We start from the raw sequence: 14,358 nt of genomic DNA on the forward strand, positions 1-14,358 counted from the left end.
CACAACTGACGGTTCCAGCCACTGCGTAGCTTTGCCTCAAATTGGCTCTGGCGCCACCTACTGTTGGCCTCCTGGCTCTACCCATCCCAAAGGGCACCAGCCACCATTAACACACAGATGTCAGCAGCACAGTCTATTACAGGGAGTGGAAGGTCCATTGATGACACCTGTATTCCCTCCCACCATCTTGCCCCCAGCTGTGTTCATTCATGTTGCAACATCTCACTTTTTAAATAGATTTTTAAAAAATAAAAATAAAATCCCAATTTACATTTTAACCAGCAGCTTCTTTGCCTTCATCATCTGCCGTTTCATTGCTGCTTTAGTAAGTCTCTTCCTGCCAGTGGGTTTTTTCCTGAAAAGGCTCCATTTCTTCTTGGCTTCCTCCATAGTTTTGTCTGCCAAAAAAGAAAGTTAATCACAGCTCTCTATCTGGTAAGCATTCGTTTCACGAGAGCAATACCTCATTTTAGGCTCTCACCAACTCATGTGGGGTCCGTCCGCAAAACACAAAACACTTGATCCGCCACCAACTCAGTCACGTTATCCGTGCCGCCAGTCCTCCAAGCATCGCTTCCAATGACCTCTGCATGATATTAAAATGGAAGCTCTTCTGCCAATTTCTGCCCCAGAGGTCCCCGCCCCCAAATGCTGGCACCGCAACAGTTTAATCAACACAGGGAGGTCAAGTTTTCTGTTTCGTATGTGTAAAAGAAGTTCAGAGAAACAGGGAAGAAAAGGGTGGATGGCCAATCAGCCATAAAAGGAGGAGGAGGTGGAGCAGGAACAGAACAGACACAAACAATTCATTTAAAGATCCCAAGAACATAGGAAGTTGCCTCATCTAGAGTCCATTAGCTCAGTATTTCCCCCCAAACTTTTTCCCCTTTTGGAATAAAATTTTGCTCACCAAATTTTTTTACTGATAAGAAATACATGCTGAAACCAAAAGAAACAACTCAAGCATTGCTTGATTTATATAACACAGAACACAACTACCTTCATTAACACTCCTGGCGGCGGCCCTGGAGGGACTTGGGTATCTAGAAGAATAGTTTCCTCCTGATCCAGATGGACGTTCCCTTAGATGGCCTCTGTGCCTTTTCTTCTTTTCCCTCCCTGCCAGGTTCTTTTCTTCAGCATCTGGTATACTGACACCTTTGGAATCCCAAAGTCCATAGCACTGTAGAATGCAGTACAGTGAAACACATCAGTGAAACACAGGGACCACGAGGCAGCAAGAGACGATGACAGATTAGCAGAGAGTTTCTTGAGATTGAGGCCTGAGGCCCCTCAACTCATTGACAGAGTCCTCTCAGGAGGTGTCTCAGTGTTTATTTATTATTACTTTTGTATCCTACCTTCCCTCTGAAGTGTTCAAGGTTCATCCCCACAACAACAACAACCCTCTTAGGTTAGCAGGGAGGATCCCAAAGAACACCAATATTTCAGGGCTCATGCCGGTGTAAGTGTCAGGAGGTCCTACACACGAGTAGGAGTCTGGTAGAGACATAGGCCTGACTGGCATGTTCTCTCCCTCCTGGTAGTTCTTTCAGGAGATTCAAAATCTTTCTCCAGCCCGAATATCACAGCGACTGATACCAAGAGGCATCAGCACACTTCAGGATCAGCAGAGTACAGGCAGTCAGCATTCCGACTCAGTAGCGCAGCAATTTGGCTAAACTACGTTTATTTACATATACACACTTGGAGCATCGTAACTCAGCTTCTTCCTCTTCAGCATCAGACAGCAAAGAGAAAGAACAAAGGACAAAAATCCTACATCACGGAAACACAGTAATAAAATATCCTGTCTCCGTCACTTCCCACAATGTAGAATGAAAACATACACCGTCATGTGATAAAAACAATCCCATGACTGCAACACAGGGAATGAATCCTAACAGTAAGATCTACCAGTATTGATTCAGTCAGCTGAGCCAGGATGAGGGAGTTACACTGGCGTATCTCTGATTGAGCCAGGAGATCCACTCATCCAAGTGGACCTTGGGTTTGGATAGCCCCCCTGCCTACCCAGGCTGCAATCAGAATCCGACCTTTCAATGGAAATAAACATAAGTGGCAAGATAATAATACAGTGGTACATTGGAAGTCAAACGGAATCCGTTCTGGAAGTTCTTTCAACTTCCAAAACATTCAGAAACCAAGCTGCAGCTTTTGATTGGCTGCAGAAAGCTCCTGCAGCCAATCGGAAGCTATGGAAGCCCTGTCAGATGTTTGGGTTCCAAAGAACGTTTGCAAACTGGAACACTCACTTCTGGGTTTGCGATGTTTGGGAGCTAAAACATCCAAGTACCAATGCGTTTGACAACCAAGGTAAGACTGTAATAATATAGAAATGTGAACAACTGAATTTAAGACTGGAAAATGAGAAGCCGAGAGAAATAAAAACTGATGAATTTTGCCCATCCCTACTTATGATGAATCCTCCCTTGAATAAATGTTAATGAGTCTGTGTTCTAAAATAGCTCCATAAAAGAATGGGTGGCGTTACCTTCAAGATATACCTGTGGAAGAACAAGGCCAGCAGTTGAACCAGATCAAAGTGCACGTAGCCATCCTTCTTCTCAATCCCAGCAATATTGGGCAAAGCAAGCGGCTCTTCTGCGTAGACCCCACAATAGGCCTTGGTGGTCCAAGGAAAGAATCCAAACTGAGAAAAGTATTTGACCACAACTGTTACCTGGCAAGGGAAGGAAAGTGCAGAGTCCTCAAAGATGCTGGATTCCAAAGGCAAAGGGCTGGGAATATGGGAACACAACCCAATTTTATTATGAGAAATCGACCCCCTGCATTTATCCCAATTATTTGACAATTTCATTTTCAGAAAAGTTCCGCTGAAATTGTATGAGGTTCAGATAACACATTCAACATGTGCCCTTGTCAGTGTGGTGTAGTGGTTAAGAGGAGTGGACTCGTAATCTGGTGAACTGGGTTCGTGTCCCCGCTCCTCCACCTGCAGTTGCTCTCTGAAATCTCTCAGCCCCACTCACCTCACAGAGTGTTTGTTGTGGGGGAGGAAGGGAAAGGAGAATGTTAGCTGCTTTGAGACTCCCTAGGTTAGTGATAAAGTGGGATATCAAATCCAAACTCCTCTTCTTCTTCGTCTTGCTGGATTCAACTGTGATATATAAGTTTCTGCTCTGTCTGTTTGACACAGGGCATGCTGGATGCCCTTAAACAAATTTATTTCCCAATGCCTTTAGCAGGGAAACAAAAGCCCAAGTACCTGGGTCCCATCAATCAAGGTGTCTAGATTGAGGAAGAGGGTTGGAATAAGGTTTCCCATCCTCCCTTATGTGGCAGGTTGCCAGGTTGCCATCCTCTCCTATATATAAGGAATGGGGAACCTCTGACAGCACAAAGGCTGTGTTCGCTTCTGGACAACATACCAGTGATGGTAGGGGCTAGTGGGTAGAGCAACAAATGTAAATATTATCTTAGTACAGAGGGCCAGACAGAGATGCTTAGAGAACCACAATTGACCCCCAGAAGCATGGCCTAGCCCCCATTTTTGGTCCCAACCACTGCTGACATGAATCTCTTGGAAAGTGGACACCAAAGGAAGATGAGCCCGAGGCTCAAAAAGGTTCCTTGCACTGTTCTATAATATCCTTTGTTCCTAGTTGCAACAAGTAGCTCTTCAATGGAAGAAGAGATTGTTAAGTATAATTGTTTAATTGTACATTGAAATGGAAAATGACTCTGTTCCATTGAAATTCCATTGAAGCTAAGAAGAGCTCTCTGAGTGCCTAATGGGTTGATAATTAACTTAGGATGTATATCTGCTACTCTCTTATGTAGTGTTTAACCTTAGATCACATGGTACGGTTATTCAGTTGCAAATCTCCATTATGAAGGAGTGGTCCTTTGTTCTCAGTCACCAGAGAAGAAAGGTGTGCAAATGAGTCTCTGCTGGAGAAAACAGCCTCAGGCTGGAATGCAGGCTAATGGAGTCTATGTCTGGAGAGAAAGACACTTGATTTCAGGTCTGTTTGGAGTAATTTGATATTTTTAAGACGCTGGACCTGTGCACGGAGAAGCACATGATTTTATGCAACTATTTGCATGTATCATTATTATTTTTGCTCTGTTTGAATAAAGTTGTGTTAGTAAAGCTTTGGAAACATATTTTAGTCTGGACAATTTTTATTCTAAGATGACCCGGTTTTTATTCACCCTATGACTTCAAGCTGCACAATAATATCATCTGCAATAGGGCTCCCAAGTCAGAGGCTAAAACTTCTAGGAAGACTAGCAGAACAACACACAGATAAGAATATCACTCAGCCATATAAGCAGGATCTACTGAACACTCATGTCAGGGAACTGACATCGGGGCTAGAGGCGGAGGGAAGGCTCTCAAATGATGCTGGAGAAGGGCCCAGCAGGGAGAGAGGCAGCTCCGCAGATGGGGAAGCAAATCAGCGCAACACCAGGGATATAGAGGGGCTGATGGGGGAATCGGCGAGAGGGCTCCAAGACTTTTCACCGGACACCAGCGGGGAGAGCACGGGTCCTCCGCTACCCACGCCCACCCTGCGCAGAAGACTTCCGCGCAGAGAGTAGGAGGAGACTGGGTGTCAAACAACTTTTATGTTGGAAAAGATTTAAGAAACGCCCACTGACGGATTCTGCTAGCGACTGAGGCAGCCACGAAGTGAAGGGCTGTCCAGACAGAAAGGTTTAACAAGGCAACATAGCCAGGAGAGGCGGCAACTTACGCACGAGCAACCCCATACCCATTACAACTCACCTCAGTGTAAATGATGGCTGTCATCCAGAAGAATTTTGTAGGCCTTGGAATAGACAGCATGGCCCACAGAAATATCAGGATAGGTAGAACCAAAGTGAGGATGGATGCGGAGACCATGTGGTTTAGAATGATCACAAAATAACACAGCATTTCTGACTTAGACACCATAGCATTGTACAAAGCAACTCCCAGTTTCAGGGGCCTGGGAAGGCTCTGGTAGAACTTATCTGACTGCTCCAGCTCATTGTCATGAAATACCCTGCATGACATAAACAAAACAAAACAAAAAATATGAAATGTAGATTATTTCCATTTGTTGAAAAAGGCATATCCACTGGCTTGTACATTTTAAAACTAGTAGCGCAGTTAGATTAGACTGGGGAAGAATATAAAACAGATTTCCCCAACCTGGGGGTTTGGACTGCAGCTCCTCTCAGCTGTCTTGGCTGGGGCTCATAGGAGTTGTACTCCAAAATATCTGATAGCCATCTTCAAATATCTAAAGGGGAATAATATGGAGGATGGAGCAAGTTTGTTTTCTCCTGCTCCGGATGGTAGGACCCAAACCGATGGATTCAAATAATAATAATAATAATAATAATAATAATAATAATAATAATAATAATAATAATTTATTTATACCCCACCCATCTGGCTGGGCCTCCCCAGCCACTCTGGGCGGCTTCCAACCAAATATTAAAATACAGTAACACATCAAACATTAAAAGCTTCTCTAAACAGGGCTGCCTTCAGATGTCTTCTAAAAGGTTGGTAGTTGTTGTTCTCTCTGACATCTGGTGGGAGAGCATTCCACAGGGTGGGTGCCACTACCGAGAAGGCCCGCTGCCTGGTTCCCTGTAATTTGGCTTCTCGCAGTGAGGGAACAGCCAGAAGGCCCTCAGCGCTGGACCTCAGCATCCGGGCAGAATGATGGGGGTGGAGATGCTCCTTCAGGTATACTGGATTGAGGCCAGTTACAAGAAAGGAGCTTCTGAATGCACATCAGGAAGAACTTTCTGAAAGTAGGAGCTGCTCAACAGTGGAAAGGACTCCCTTGGAAGGTGGTGGACTCCCTTTCAGTGGTGGTTTTTAAGCAGAGGTTGGGTGGCCATCTGCCATGGATGCTTTAGCCAAGATTCCTGCATAGCAGGGGGTTGGAATGGATGACCCTCGGGGTCCCTTCCAACTCTACAATTCTACGATTCTATGATATCAAAGGCGCCAGGTTCGGGAAGATGGATATAAATTATTCATGAAGGTAAATATATACCTCTTCATTTATCATATTATGTTCATTCGTTGTAGTTATTATATGGCACAAAATATTTAAAAGCTCAAATCCCACATTAACAAAGAGAATGTATTAGATAAAGCAAATCACTTATGATCTTGGGAACAGGTTTTGCCCAATCCACATTTTTCGAAGCAATGTCCCCTAATATGAAGTATTTTTGAATGTTATTTTCACTCACACATGCATTTTCATTTATGCTTTCCCCTAGCACACGCATTTGGTTTTTTACACATTACTTGGCTGGAGAACTGCTTTGCACAACCGACGTGAGTTGCAGCTGCATTTCGGTTCGTGAAATGCTCCAGGAAGTGCAAATTAGGCAGGATTCCCTTTTTAAACACAAACTGAGCTGAAATTTCTCCCCTGTCCCTAGTTGCAAATCTAGCAAAATCTGGATAGCCACAGCTTCCCCATCCCTCCAGTATACTCAGTTAAAGGTAAAGGTAAAGGTACCCCTGCCCGAACGGGCCAGTCTTGACAGACTCTGGGGTTTGTGCGCCCATCTCACATCTATTGGCCGGGGGCCAGCGCTGTCCGGAGACACTTCCGGGTCACGTGGCCAGCGTGACAATGCTGCTCTGGCGAGCCAGAGCCGCACACGGAACGCCGTTTACCTTCCCGCTGGTAAGCGGTACCTATTTATCTACTTGCCCCCGGGGGTGCTTTCGAACTGCTAGGTTGGCAGGCGCTGGGACCGAGCAGCGGGAGCGCACCCCGCCGCGGGGATTCGAACCGCCGACCTTTCGATCGGCAAGCCCTAGGCGCTGAGGCTTTAGCCCACAGCGCCACCCGCGTCCCGCTTAAATGCAATAAGATTCTTGCCTGTTCAGGAGCCATTCACTGGCTGTCATTGTAGCAGGAACATTGCTCGATGGGGGTGCCCCTGATTCTTCACTTCTCACAAATAGGGAATGTGTAGATCCTTCCATTACTGATGAAGAGGAGCCCCAGCTGGCAAATTCTGTACAGGAAGATGCTGAAGTGAGCCCTTGGGGGCGGAGCCCATTGTGGCTCCCTTCTTCCACCTTCTTATCTCCAGTCACACCCCTGGAAGCATCGCTGGATCTCCTGCTCCCCAAAGGCAGAAAACATCAACATCTAAGTCTGTAAGGTCCCACCTGCCTTAGACACTCTTATACACTTTAAACAGCCATGGCTTCCCTCCTGGAAACTCTGGTTTGTTGAGGGTGCTGAGTGTTGTTAGGAGACCCTAAAGCCATGGTTTCCCCAGTAGTGATGTATGGAAGTGAGAGCTGGACCATCAAGAAGGCTGATCACCGAAGAATCGATGCCTTTGAATTATGGTGCTGGAGGAGACTCTTGAGAGTCCCATGGACTGCAAGAAGATCAAACATATCCATTCTTGTGATATGGCATGAAAGTGCCCCTCCAGACAATGTGGTGCAATAACAGCAGGGTAGCACCGAAGAACAGCTAGTAAACCAGAATAATGTGCGGATGAGTCAGTATAAATCCACACCAATGTGCATCCTGACTGGAGCAGAGGAGAATCTGGAAAGCACCACATTGATAAAGTCTGTTCTAGAATCTAGGTTTTCTTCTTTTACATCCGTAAAACAAATCTTTCCCCAAAGCACTTTTTGCACTTTTCCATTTGCACCTTAGCACCGTTTAAATAATTTATACCACCATTCTGCCAACAGCCATAATACATACATGGCAAAAAGGTACTCTTTTAAAATACGTAGTCTTGTCAAAACTTACTAAACCCAAAAGTGGTTCCCTTGGTGCAGGCTTTCTTAATTTGCTACCCTCCAGAGCTGGACCATAAAGAAGGCTGATTGCCGAAGAATTGATGCTTTTGAATTATGGTGCTAGAGGAGACTCTTGAGAGTCCCATGGACTGCAAGAAGATCAAACCAATCCATTCTTAAGGAAATCAGCCCTGAGTGCTCACTGGAAGGACAGATCCTGAAGCTGAAGCTCCAATACTTTGGCCACCTCATGAGAAGAGAAGACTCCCTGGGAAAGACCCTGATGTTGGGAAAGATGGAGGGCACAAGGAGAAGGGGACGACAGAGGATGAGATGGTTGGACAGTGTTCTCGAAGCTACCAGCATGAGTTTGACCAAACTGCGGGAGGCAGTGAAAAACAGGAGTGCCTGGCGTGCTCTGGTCCATGGGGTCACAAAGAGTCGGACACGACTAAAGGACTAAACAACAACATCCCCCTCACAGAGTTCCAGCCCTCAGAGTTCACAGCTAAAGACTTCTCTCTACGCTCTTGCTGAATAAAGAGAAATGAATAAAGGAAAAGTCACAGCAAGGGAATTTGTTGGGCATTTCCAACTGTCGGCAACAAGTTACTATTCACCTGCGGAGCCGCACAAGGGATGGGTCCTCATATTCTCCAGGTGGGCACTGGGGTGACCTGTTGTTGGTCTCATTCATCTCCGTTGTTTCAGCTTCACTTTTTCCATAATCTGGTTGGGTTTTCTCCAGGTTATAATACTGAAGGACAATGTCCGCTGAGGCCACTTTTCCCTTTAAAGAAAAACTAGTTAGTTAGTGTAATGTTTTCTAGGGGTTGCTCGTGTGCAAGCAGGTAACTATTTCCCTGGCTGGGCTGCCAAAGTAAACCTTATCTGTCCGAACCGCCACTCACCCGTCGCTGACTCAGTCGCTGGCAGAATCCGTGAGTGGGTGTTTCTTAAACTTCTTCCAACAAAGAAGCTCTTTGACGCCCAGTCTCCGCCTACTCTCTCTGCACAGGAGCTTTCTGCGCAGAGAGGGCATGGGCAACGGAGGACCCCTACTCTCCCCGCTGGTCCCAGGCAAGGAGTCATGGGACCGCCTCGCCACTTCAGCCTCCTGCCCCCCCTCTCCACTGGTGCTACGCTGATTTCCTTCCCCAGAAGATGGGCTGCTTCTCTCAATCCCTGGACGCTCTCTATGATCCCTCTGGCTTTTGCTCTCTCCCTCCGGCACTGATGGCAGTTCCCTGACAGTTAGTTAGGGCTTACCCATTCTTCCTCTTGCCCTGCTGCTTTCACCTGGGGAAAACTGCTCTTTAGAGCTCATTCAGAGCAAACAGCAATTCAGGTTTTGCATAAAGACCTTGGGTTTTGGAAAGACTTTGGATAGTAGCCAACACTGCTGTTCCGCTAGTACAGTTCACTTCTGCTTGCACAATGGAATTTCCCTCTCCCCGTGCACACACACAAAAAATCTGCTCCTGAAGAAGTCCTGTTGCATGAGCAGGATTCAGCATGTGAAGCACTGGAGACATAGGAGTCAACTTCAGTCCCCCCCAATAAGATTTGAGAGGGCCAGGGGCCTGCAAAGTTGATGAGCATTACCATTCAAATGGTGTGTGTGTGTGTGTGTGTGTGTGTGTGTGTAGTGTTATGTGATCGATGATGTGGGGAGGGGCTTACCTGGGCCCCCGCTGGTACCCCTGATTTGCACCCCTGATTGGATACAACACTCTGTAAAAGCTGTTACTATATTCTGAATTGTTTGCTTTGGAGATTTCAGTTCTTCAAAGGACATTCCAACCAGACCCTGGAAGCTGAGAAACTAATTCAGTGGGTGGGACTTAAGGATGCCATCCAGAATCTGTATGCTGTACTCTTCCAACTTGATCTGCTACTGCTTGCTTTTCTAAACCGGGAAACAGTGTCAAGGTCTGGAGAGCTTACCTTCTGAATCTCCCGCCAAATCATGCATTTTTCTATCCTCAGTACATTTGCTACATCCAGGTTATCTTTGCAAAGCGAATTCAGTGCCTCTGTGGTGTCATCCAGCAACACTTGGATAAAAACCCAAGTGAACTTAACAATGTTGGTTGCTCTTTGAAGGATGTTTTCTGCTGAGAAGAGAAAGCACATGTAAGAATCACCAAGAGCCTTGACGCAACCCAAAATATCTTTTGTAAGCCTGAAACTTCACCCCCATTTTCTGCATCAACTGCAGTATCTGAAGTTCTCCCAAGATTGGAGATGGCATGTTTGGCGGTGCAAATGCTTTGTTTTATTTTTGTACTTGGAGAAATCTCTACTCTTCCTCATGTCACAGATGAAAATAAAGAGTTTGGATTTGATATCCCGCTTTATCACTACCCGAAGGAGTCTCAAAGCGGCTAACATTCTCCTTTCCCTTCCTCCCCCACAACAAACACTCTGTGAGGTGAGTGGGGCTGAGAGACTTCAGAGAAGTGTGACTAGACAACTTTCTAACAATTCTATTCCCTCATACCAATGATTACTATCTGAGTCTCATCCCATCTCTGCCTTCTTTCAGATGTCTTCTGAAAACAGTACTGTTTAGACAGGACTTTGCAATATTATGTTTTCTTCCTTTTTAACCAACCAGTATTTACTGATGTTTTGTTTTTATTTAAATTAAAATGCAAAATCAAGCTTAGAACAAAATCATCACAGAAAACAGGTAAGAAATATAAAGGCAAAGGGGCAGGCAGAGACATTAGCAATACATTCCAGACTTCAGGTATAATGGAAATTATAACAAGTCTATATAAATAAAAACACCACAAACAGAGATACGCCTTGTTTTCCAAGGGAATCAGCTGCATTTCCAGTTTTTGAAGGTCTGCATTCATTGCTATTTTATTGTATTATAAAGAGAAGGGATTTTCCTCAGAGCCACAGGGGAGGAAAGAGTTACATTTCCCCTCCACGTTTGCAGGAATCCTGATAATTATCAACACTTATACACATGTGCATGAACAGATGCTCTTTATCGCTGAGCTACAGTCCCTGACGAAAGTTGTCATCAACGGAAAAACACTGGGCATTTTACAAGAACCGTTTGATTAAGAGTAATTGCCAGTACCATGCTGAGGCTCTGACTCTTCCTTGTCTTCCTCAGCAATAGCACGCCAAATATTTTCTAGGTAGATATGCAGAGGAATTAATCACCTGGCTCATCCAAGTCCTCTTCTGGGGCTGACTTCTCCAGATTTCCTTCCCAGGATTCCATTTTCCCGTTGGCTGAAGCACAGCAGAACAACACATTGGAAGAGCATCCCAGAATTGTGAACCCAACCCCACGCCTGCCGTGGTGTGTGACACAGAAATTCCAGTTTTTGCCATTGGAAATTTACTGAGAAAGATGCAAGGGGGAGAGGAATCTAGCTTTCCACCTGCAGGAATTTTTTAAAAGTGTGGAAACATAAAAAAATGTGACACACACACACACCCCTCCAGTCTGAAGTTGTAAAGCCCAGGCGAGACTGTACCTCATGTTTAGGGTATCCGCCTGTCATTATTATAACACATACCTATTTATTTGTATACTGCTAAATTGCCAAGGTGGCTTCTAAAGTGGTTTACAAGTATCATTTCCACTACCTGCCAATTGGCGCTGCTGCTGCTGCTCCTTCCCGTGGTCCCTGATTTCATCCAGCTCCCTCATCTTTAGAGCTGACTTTGAACTGGTCATCCAGGCTTCATAGGCAAGCTGCGAAAAAGTGAAGCTTGTTATTCAACAGTTCTTTAGGGTGGGAGTGAGGCAAGGGGAGAGTCCATCAAACTACATCATTTCTGCCTGGATTTAACTTTGAGGTAGAAATCTAGGACAGGAGCACCTGCAGTCGCCACAATGGTATATGGCACCATCCCTGCATCCCCTTCAAAGATCCAAAATGCAGTTCTTCATAGTTCTGCATTTTGAAGAACTAACTTGGAAGACAGATCAAGGGATTAAACTTAGACCATATGAAGAGATCAAAAATTTATTTACTGGGTGGTTGCAATACTACCAAGTAAATGACCTGTTAAAAGAAGACAAAAAGAAAGTAGGATTTGAAGATAAAAAAATCTAAATTTAATGTAGAAGTTATAGAAGGTAAGAACAAAACACTGTCAAGGATGTACGATATTTTGCTGGAGTGGTATACAAAAGATGAGGAGGTGAAGGAGGCCATGACTAAGTGGGCGATAGACATTGGATATAACATCGACTTTGAGAGGTGGTTGGAACTATGGAATAAGAATATGAGATTTACGGCATGCACGGCACTAAAGGAAAACCTGTGGGAAATGATCTACAGGTGGTACCATACACCAGTGAAATTAGCGAAGATTTATAAGTTGAAGGATAAAAGATGCTGGAAATGTAGAGAGGTAGAAGGTGACCTCTACCATATGTGGTGGTCGTGCTGCAAAGTGAGAGGCTTTTGGGAATTTGTCTATAATGAACTTAAAAAAATCTTGAAATATACATTTCCCAAAAAGCCAGAAGCTTTTTTGTTAGGAATGGTCGGTAAAGAAATTAAAAAAGAAGATAAGACCTTGTTTCTATATGTCACGACAGCTGCAAGAATTATGTTAGCACAAAATTGGAAATTAGAAGTAATACCTAACATAAGTGAGTGGCAGCTTAAATTAAGTGGCAGGTTAAATGATAAATTATGCTGAGCTTGGTAGAATATCAGGAAGATTAAGGGACCAAGACGAACAGAAATTTCATGATAATTGGAAGAAATATTTAATGTATATGGAATCTCAGGTGACACTGGCGGGGTTGAAATAACTCTAACAGCGGGAAAGGCCTATGTAAAAGAGTTAAAAAGTACGCAACTATATAATTTATTCGATACTTACCAAAGGAGTGGAGGGAAGTCCAAGGCTCAGTTGAGACTAACTCAGTTATGTATTTTATTTATGATTTGTGAAGTGGATATAATTTGTATAAGGTATGTGGTGGATTTTTTGTTTATGTTTTTCCTGTATATATGTGCAAATATGAATAAAAATTTATGGAAGAAGAAAAAAAGATCCAAAATGCAGAACAGACAAATCTTTGCTCTTCCTGCTCGGTTCCTGTTTGCCCTGGTCCAGCTCTCCTACGTTGCCCAGTCTCTCCTATGTTGACCATGCTTTGCTGAGCAGAGCAGAGGTGCAAAGAGTTTCTGTCTGGTACTGAGTGCATATAATAAAATACTAGGCGCAATGAAGTCCTAATCTTAATTATGCGTCTTTGCCATAGTGAAGGGATTGCAGATGCAGGACGGCTACAATATTCAACACTTTTTGCATTTATTTCTCCCACACACCCCTTCTACCCCCCCATTTTGTGTAACATCCTGACTAATGAAGAGTTCTGGGCCACCCAAAAGCTTGCCAATATTTTGTGTTGCACTCAGCTTTGGATTTGGGTGGGTGGGTGGGGGGTTGTTCTGGATAAGTGGAACTACCTTTGCTTTTTATGAATGAATTCCATCCTCACAGTCCACACTTCCCATTGGCAGGATGATTCCCTTTGCCCTTATTCCCGAAGTTCTGTCTCCCTGCCCTCAACCCAGCTCTTTTTGCTCTTCTGGAAGAATTACCACACACCTGGAATGCTGTTTTCTTCTTCAGAGATTCCTTTTCACTCTTTTCAGTGGGCTCCTGTTCCTCTTCTTCCTCACTATCTGTCTCAAAGAGGTAATAGCTCCCACTTCGAACCACTGAAATTTAATGCAGGAAGCAGACACAACTGAGAACTTGAAAAGTCTTGTGGAACTCTATGCCACCACACATCCATTTCATACTTGCCACCGTGCATCTATTCACCCCCCTGGTTTCAAACCTACCCACCCCTGGTTTCATACTTATTCCATAAAATTTGTACACTGCTTAAGTGCTTTTAAAAGCTTCATAGTGGTTTTTCTTTTCTTTGCAGCCACTAAAACATATTAGAACTTCCTCTTCCACCCAGCCTACTGCGCCAAGAAGATGACAGAAGTCCACACCTCAACCATCTGAGTGTGAGTTCAAAGATGTTAATGGGTAACTATTGCACTGCAGAACCACCACTGTGCAGGTCAGAGGACCTTTCAGAATAGTTCTAAGACCTTCCCTGCTGGTACTGACCTTTGGGGTTGAAGAATAATGGGGAAATGCCAATGCATGACGACATGTTGATTTTAATTTAATTTAATCTGTAGCTGCATGTCAGTCTCTGGGATGCAATGGCCTACATATGGAACTGACTGCAACAAGATGTAATGCTAGTCACTGGTTCTAAAAGGGGAGTAGACCCATTAATAGAAGAAAGGTCTATTGGCCATTTTTAACCAAGAGAGCTAAATGGAATCTTCAGGTTCAAAGGCAGTATATCTTTGAATGTTAGCTAGTGGGGGAACCCTGCGGGTTTTGCATGCTGCTTACATAAATAAATAAATCTGATTCCCAGCTAATCAGCATTTTCTTCTTGACCAAGCCAACGTCGTTCTGATCTAACCCATTAATTATTTGGATTTTGCAATCCCTGGAGTAGTCAATGAAGCAACGTACACCCTGGATGGGGAAGTTATGAC

The 14,358-nt window shown here is 44.4% G+C and overlaps 1 protein-coding gene across 1 annotated transcript in view; it reads right to left on the minus strand.

The window, feature by feature from the left end:
• LOC309534003 (piezo-type mechanosensitive ion channel component 2-like) overlaps nucleotides 1-14,358 on the minus strand; it is an 81,165-nt gene that overhangs the window by 16,872 nt on the left and 49,935 nt on the right. Inside the window, exons 32-41 of the mRNA XM_082225744.1 lie at nucleotides 13,394-13,506; nucleotides 11,405-11,513; nucleotides 10,973-11,044; nucleotides 9,734-9,903; nucleotides 8,407-8,576; nucleotides 6,894-7,139; nucleotides 4,778-5,036; nucleotides 2,516-2,704; nucleotides 1,000-1,183; nucleotides 272-398 (exon numbers count right to left, since the gene is read on the minus strand). Coding sequence (XP_082081870.1) covers nucleotides 272-398; nucleotides 1,000-1,183; nucleotides 2,516-2,704; nucleotides 4,778-5,036; nucleotides 6,894-7,139; nucleotides 8,407-8,576; nucleotides 9,734-9,903; nucleotides 10,973-11,044; nucleotides 11,405-11,513; nucleotides 13,394-13,506 — 1,639 coding nt within the window. The remainder of the gene's footprint in view (nucleotides 1-271; nucleotides 399-999; nucleotides 1,184-2,515; nucleotides 2,705-4,777; nucleotides 5,037-6,893; nucleotides 7,140-8,406; nucleotides 8,577-9,733; nucleotides 9,904-10,972; nucleotides 11,045-11,404; nucleotides 11,514-13,393; nucleotides 13,507-14,358) is intronic.

The sequence above is a fragment of the Podarcis vaucheri genome (genome assembly GCF_965113315.1).
Source record: "Podarcis vaucheri genome assembly, chromosome: 6".
Taxonomy (NCBI): domain Eukaryota; kingdom Metazoa; phylum Chordata; class Lepidosauria; order Squamata; family Lacertidae; genus Podarcis; species Podarcis vaucheri.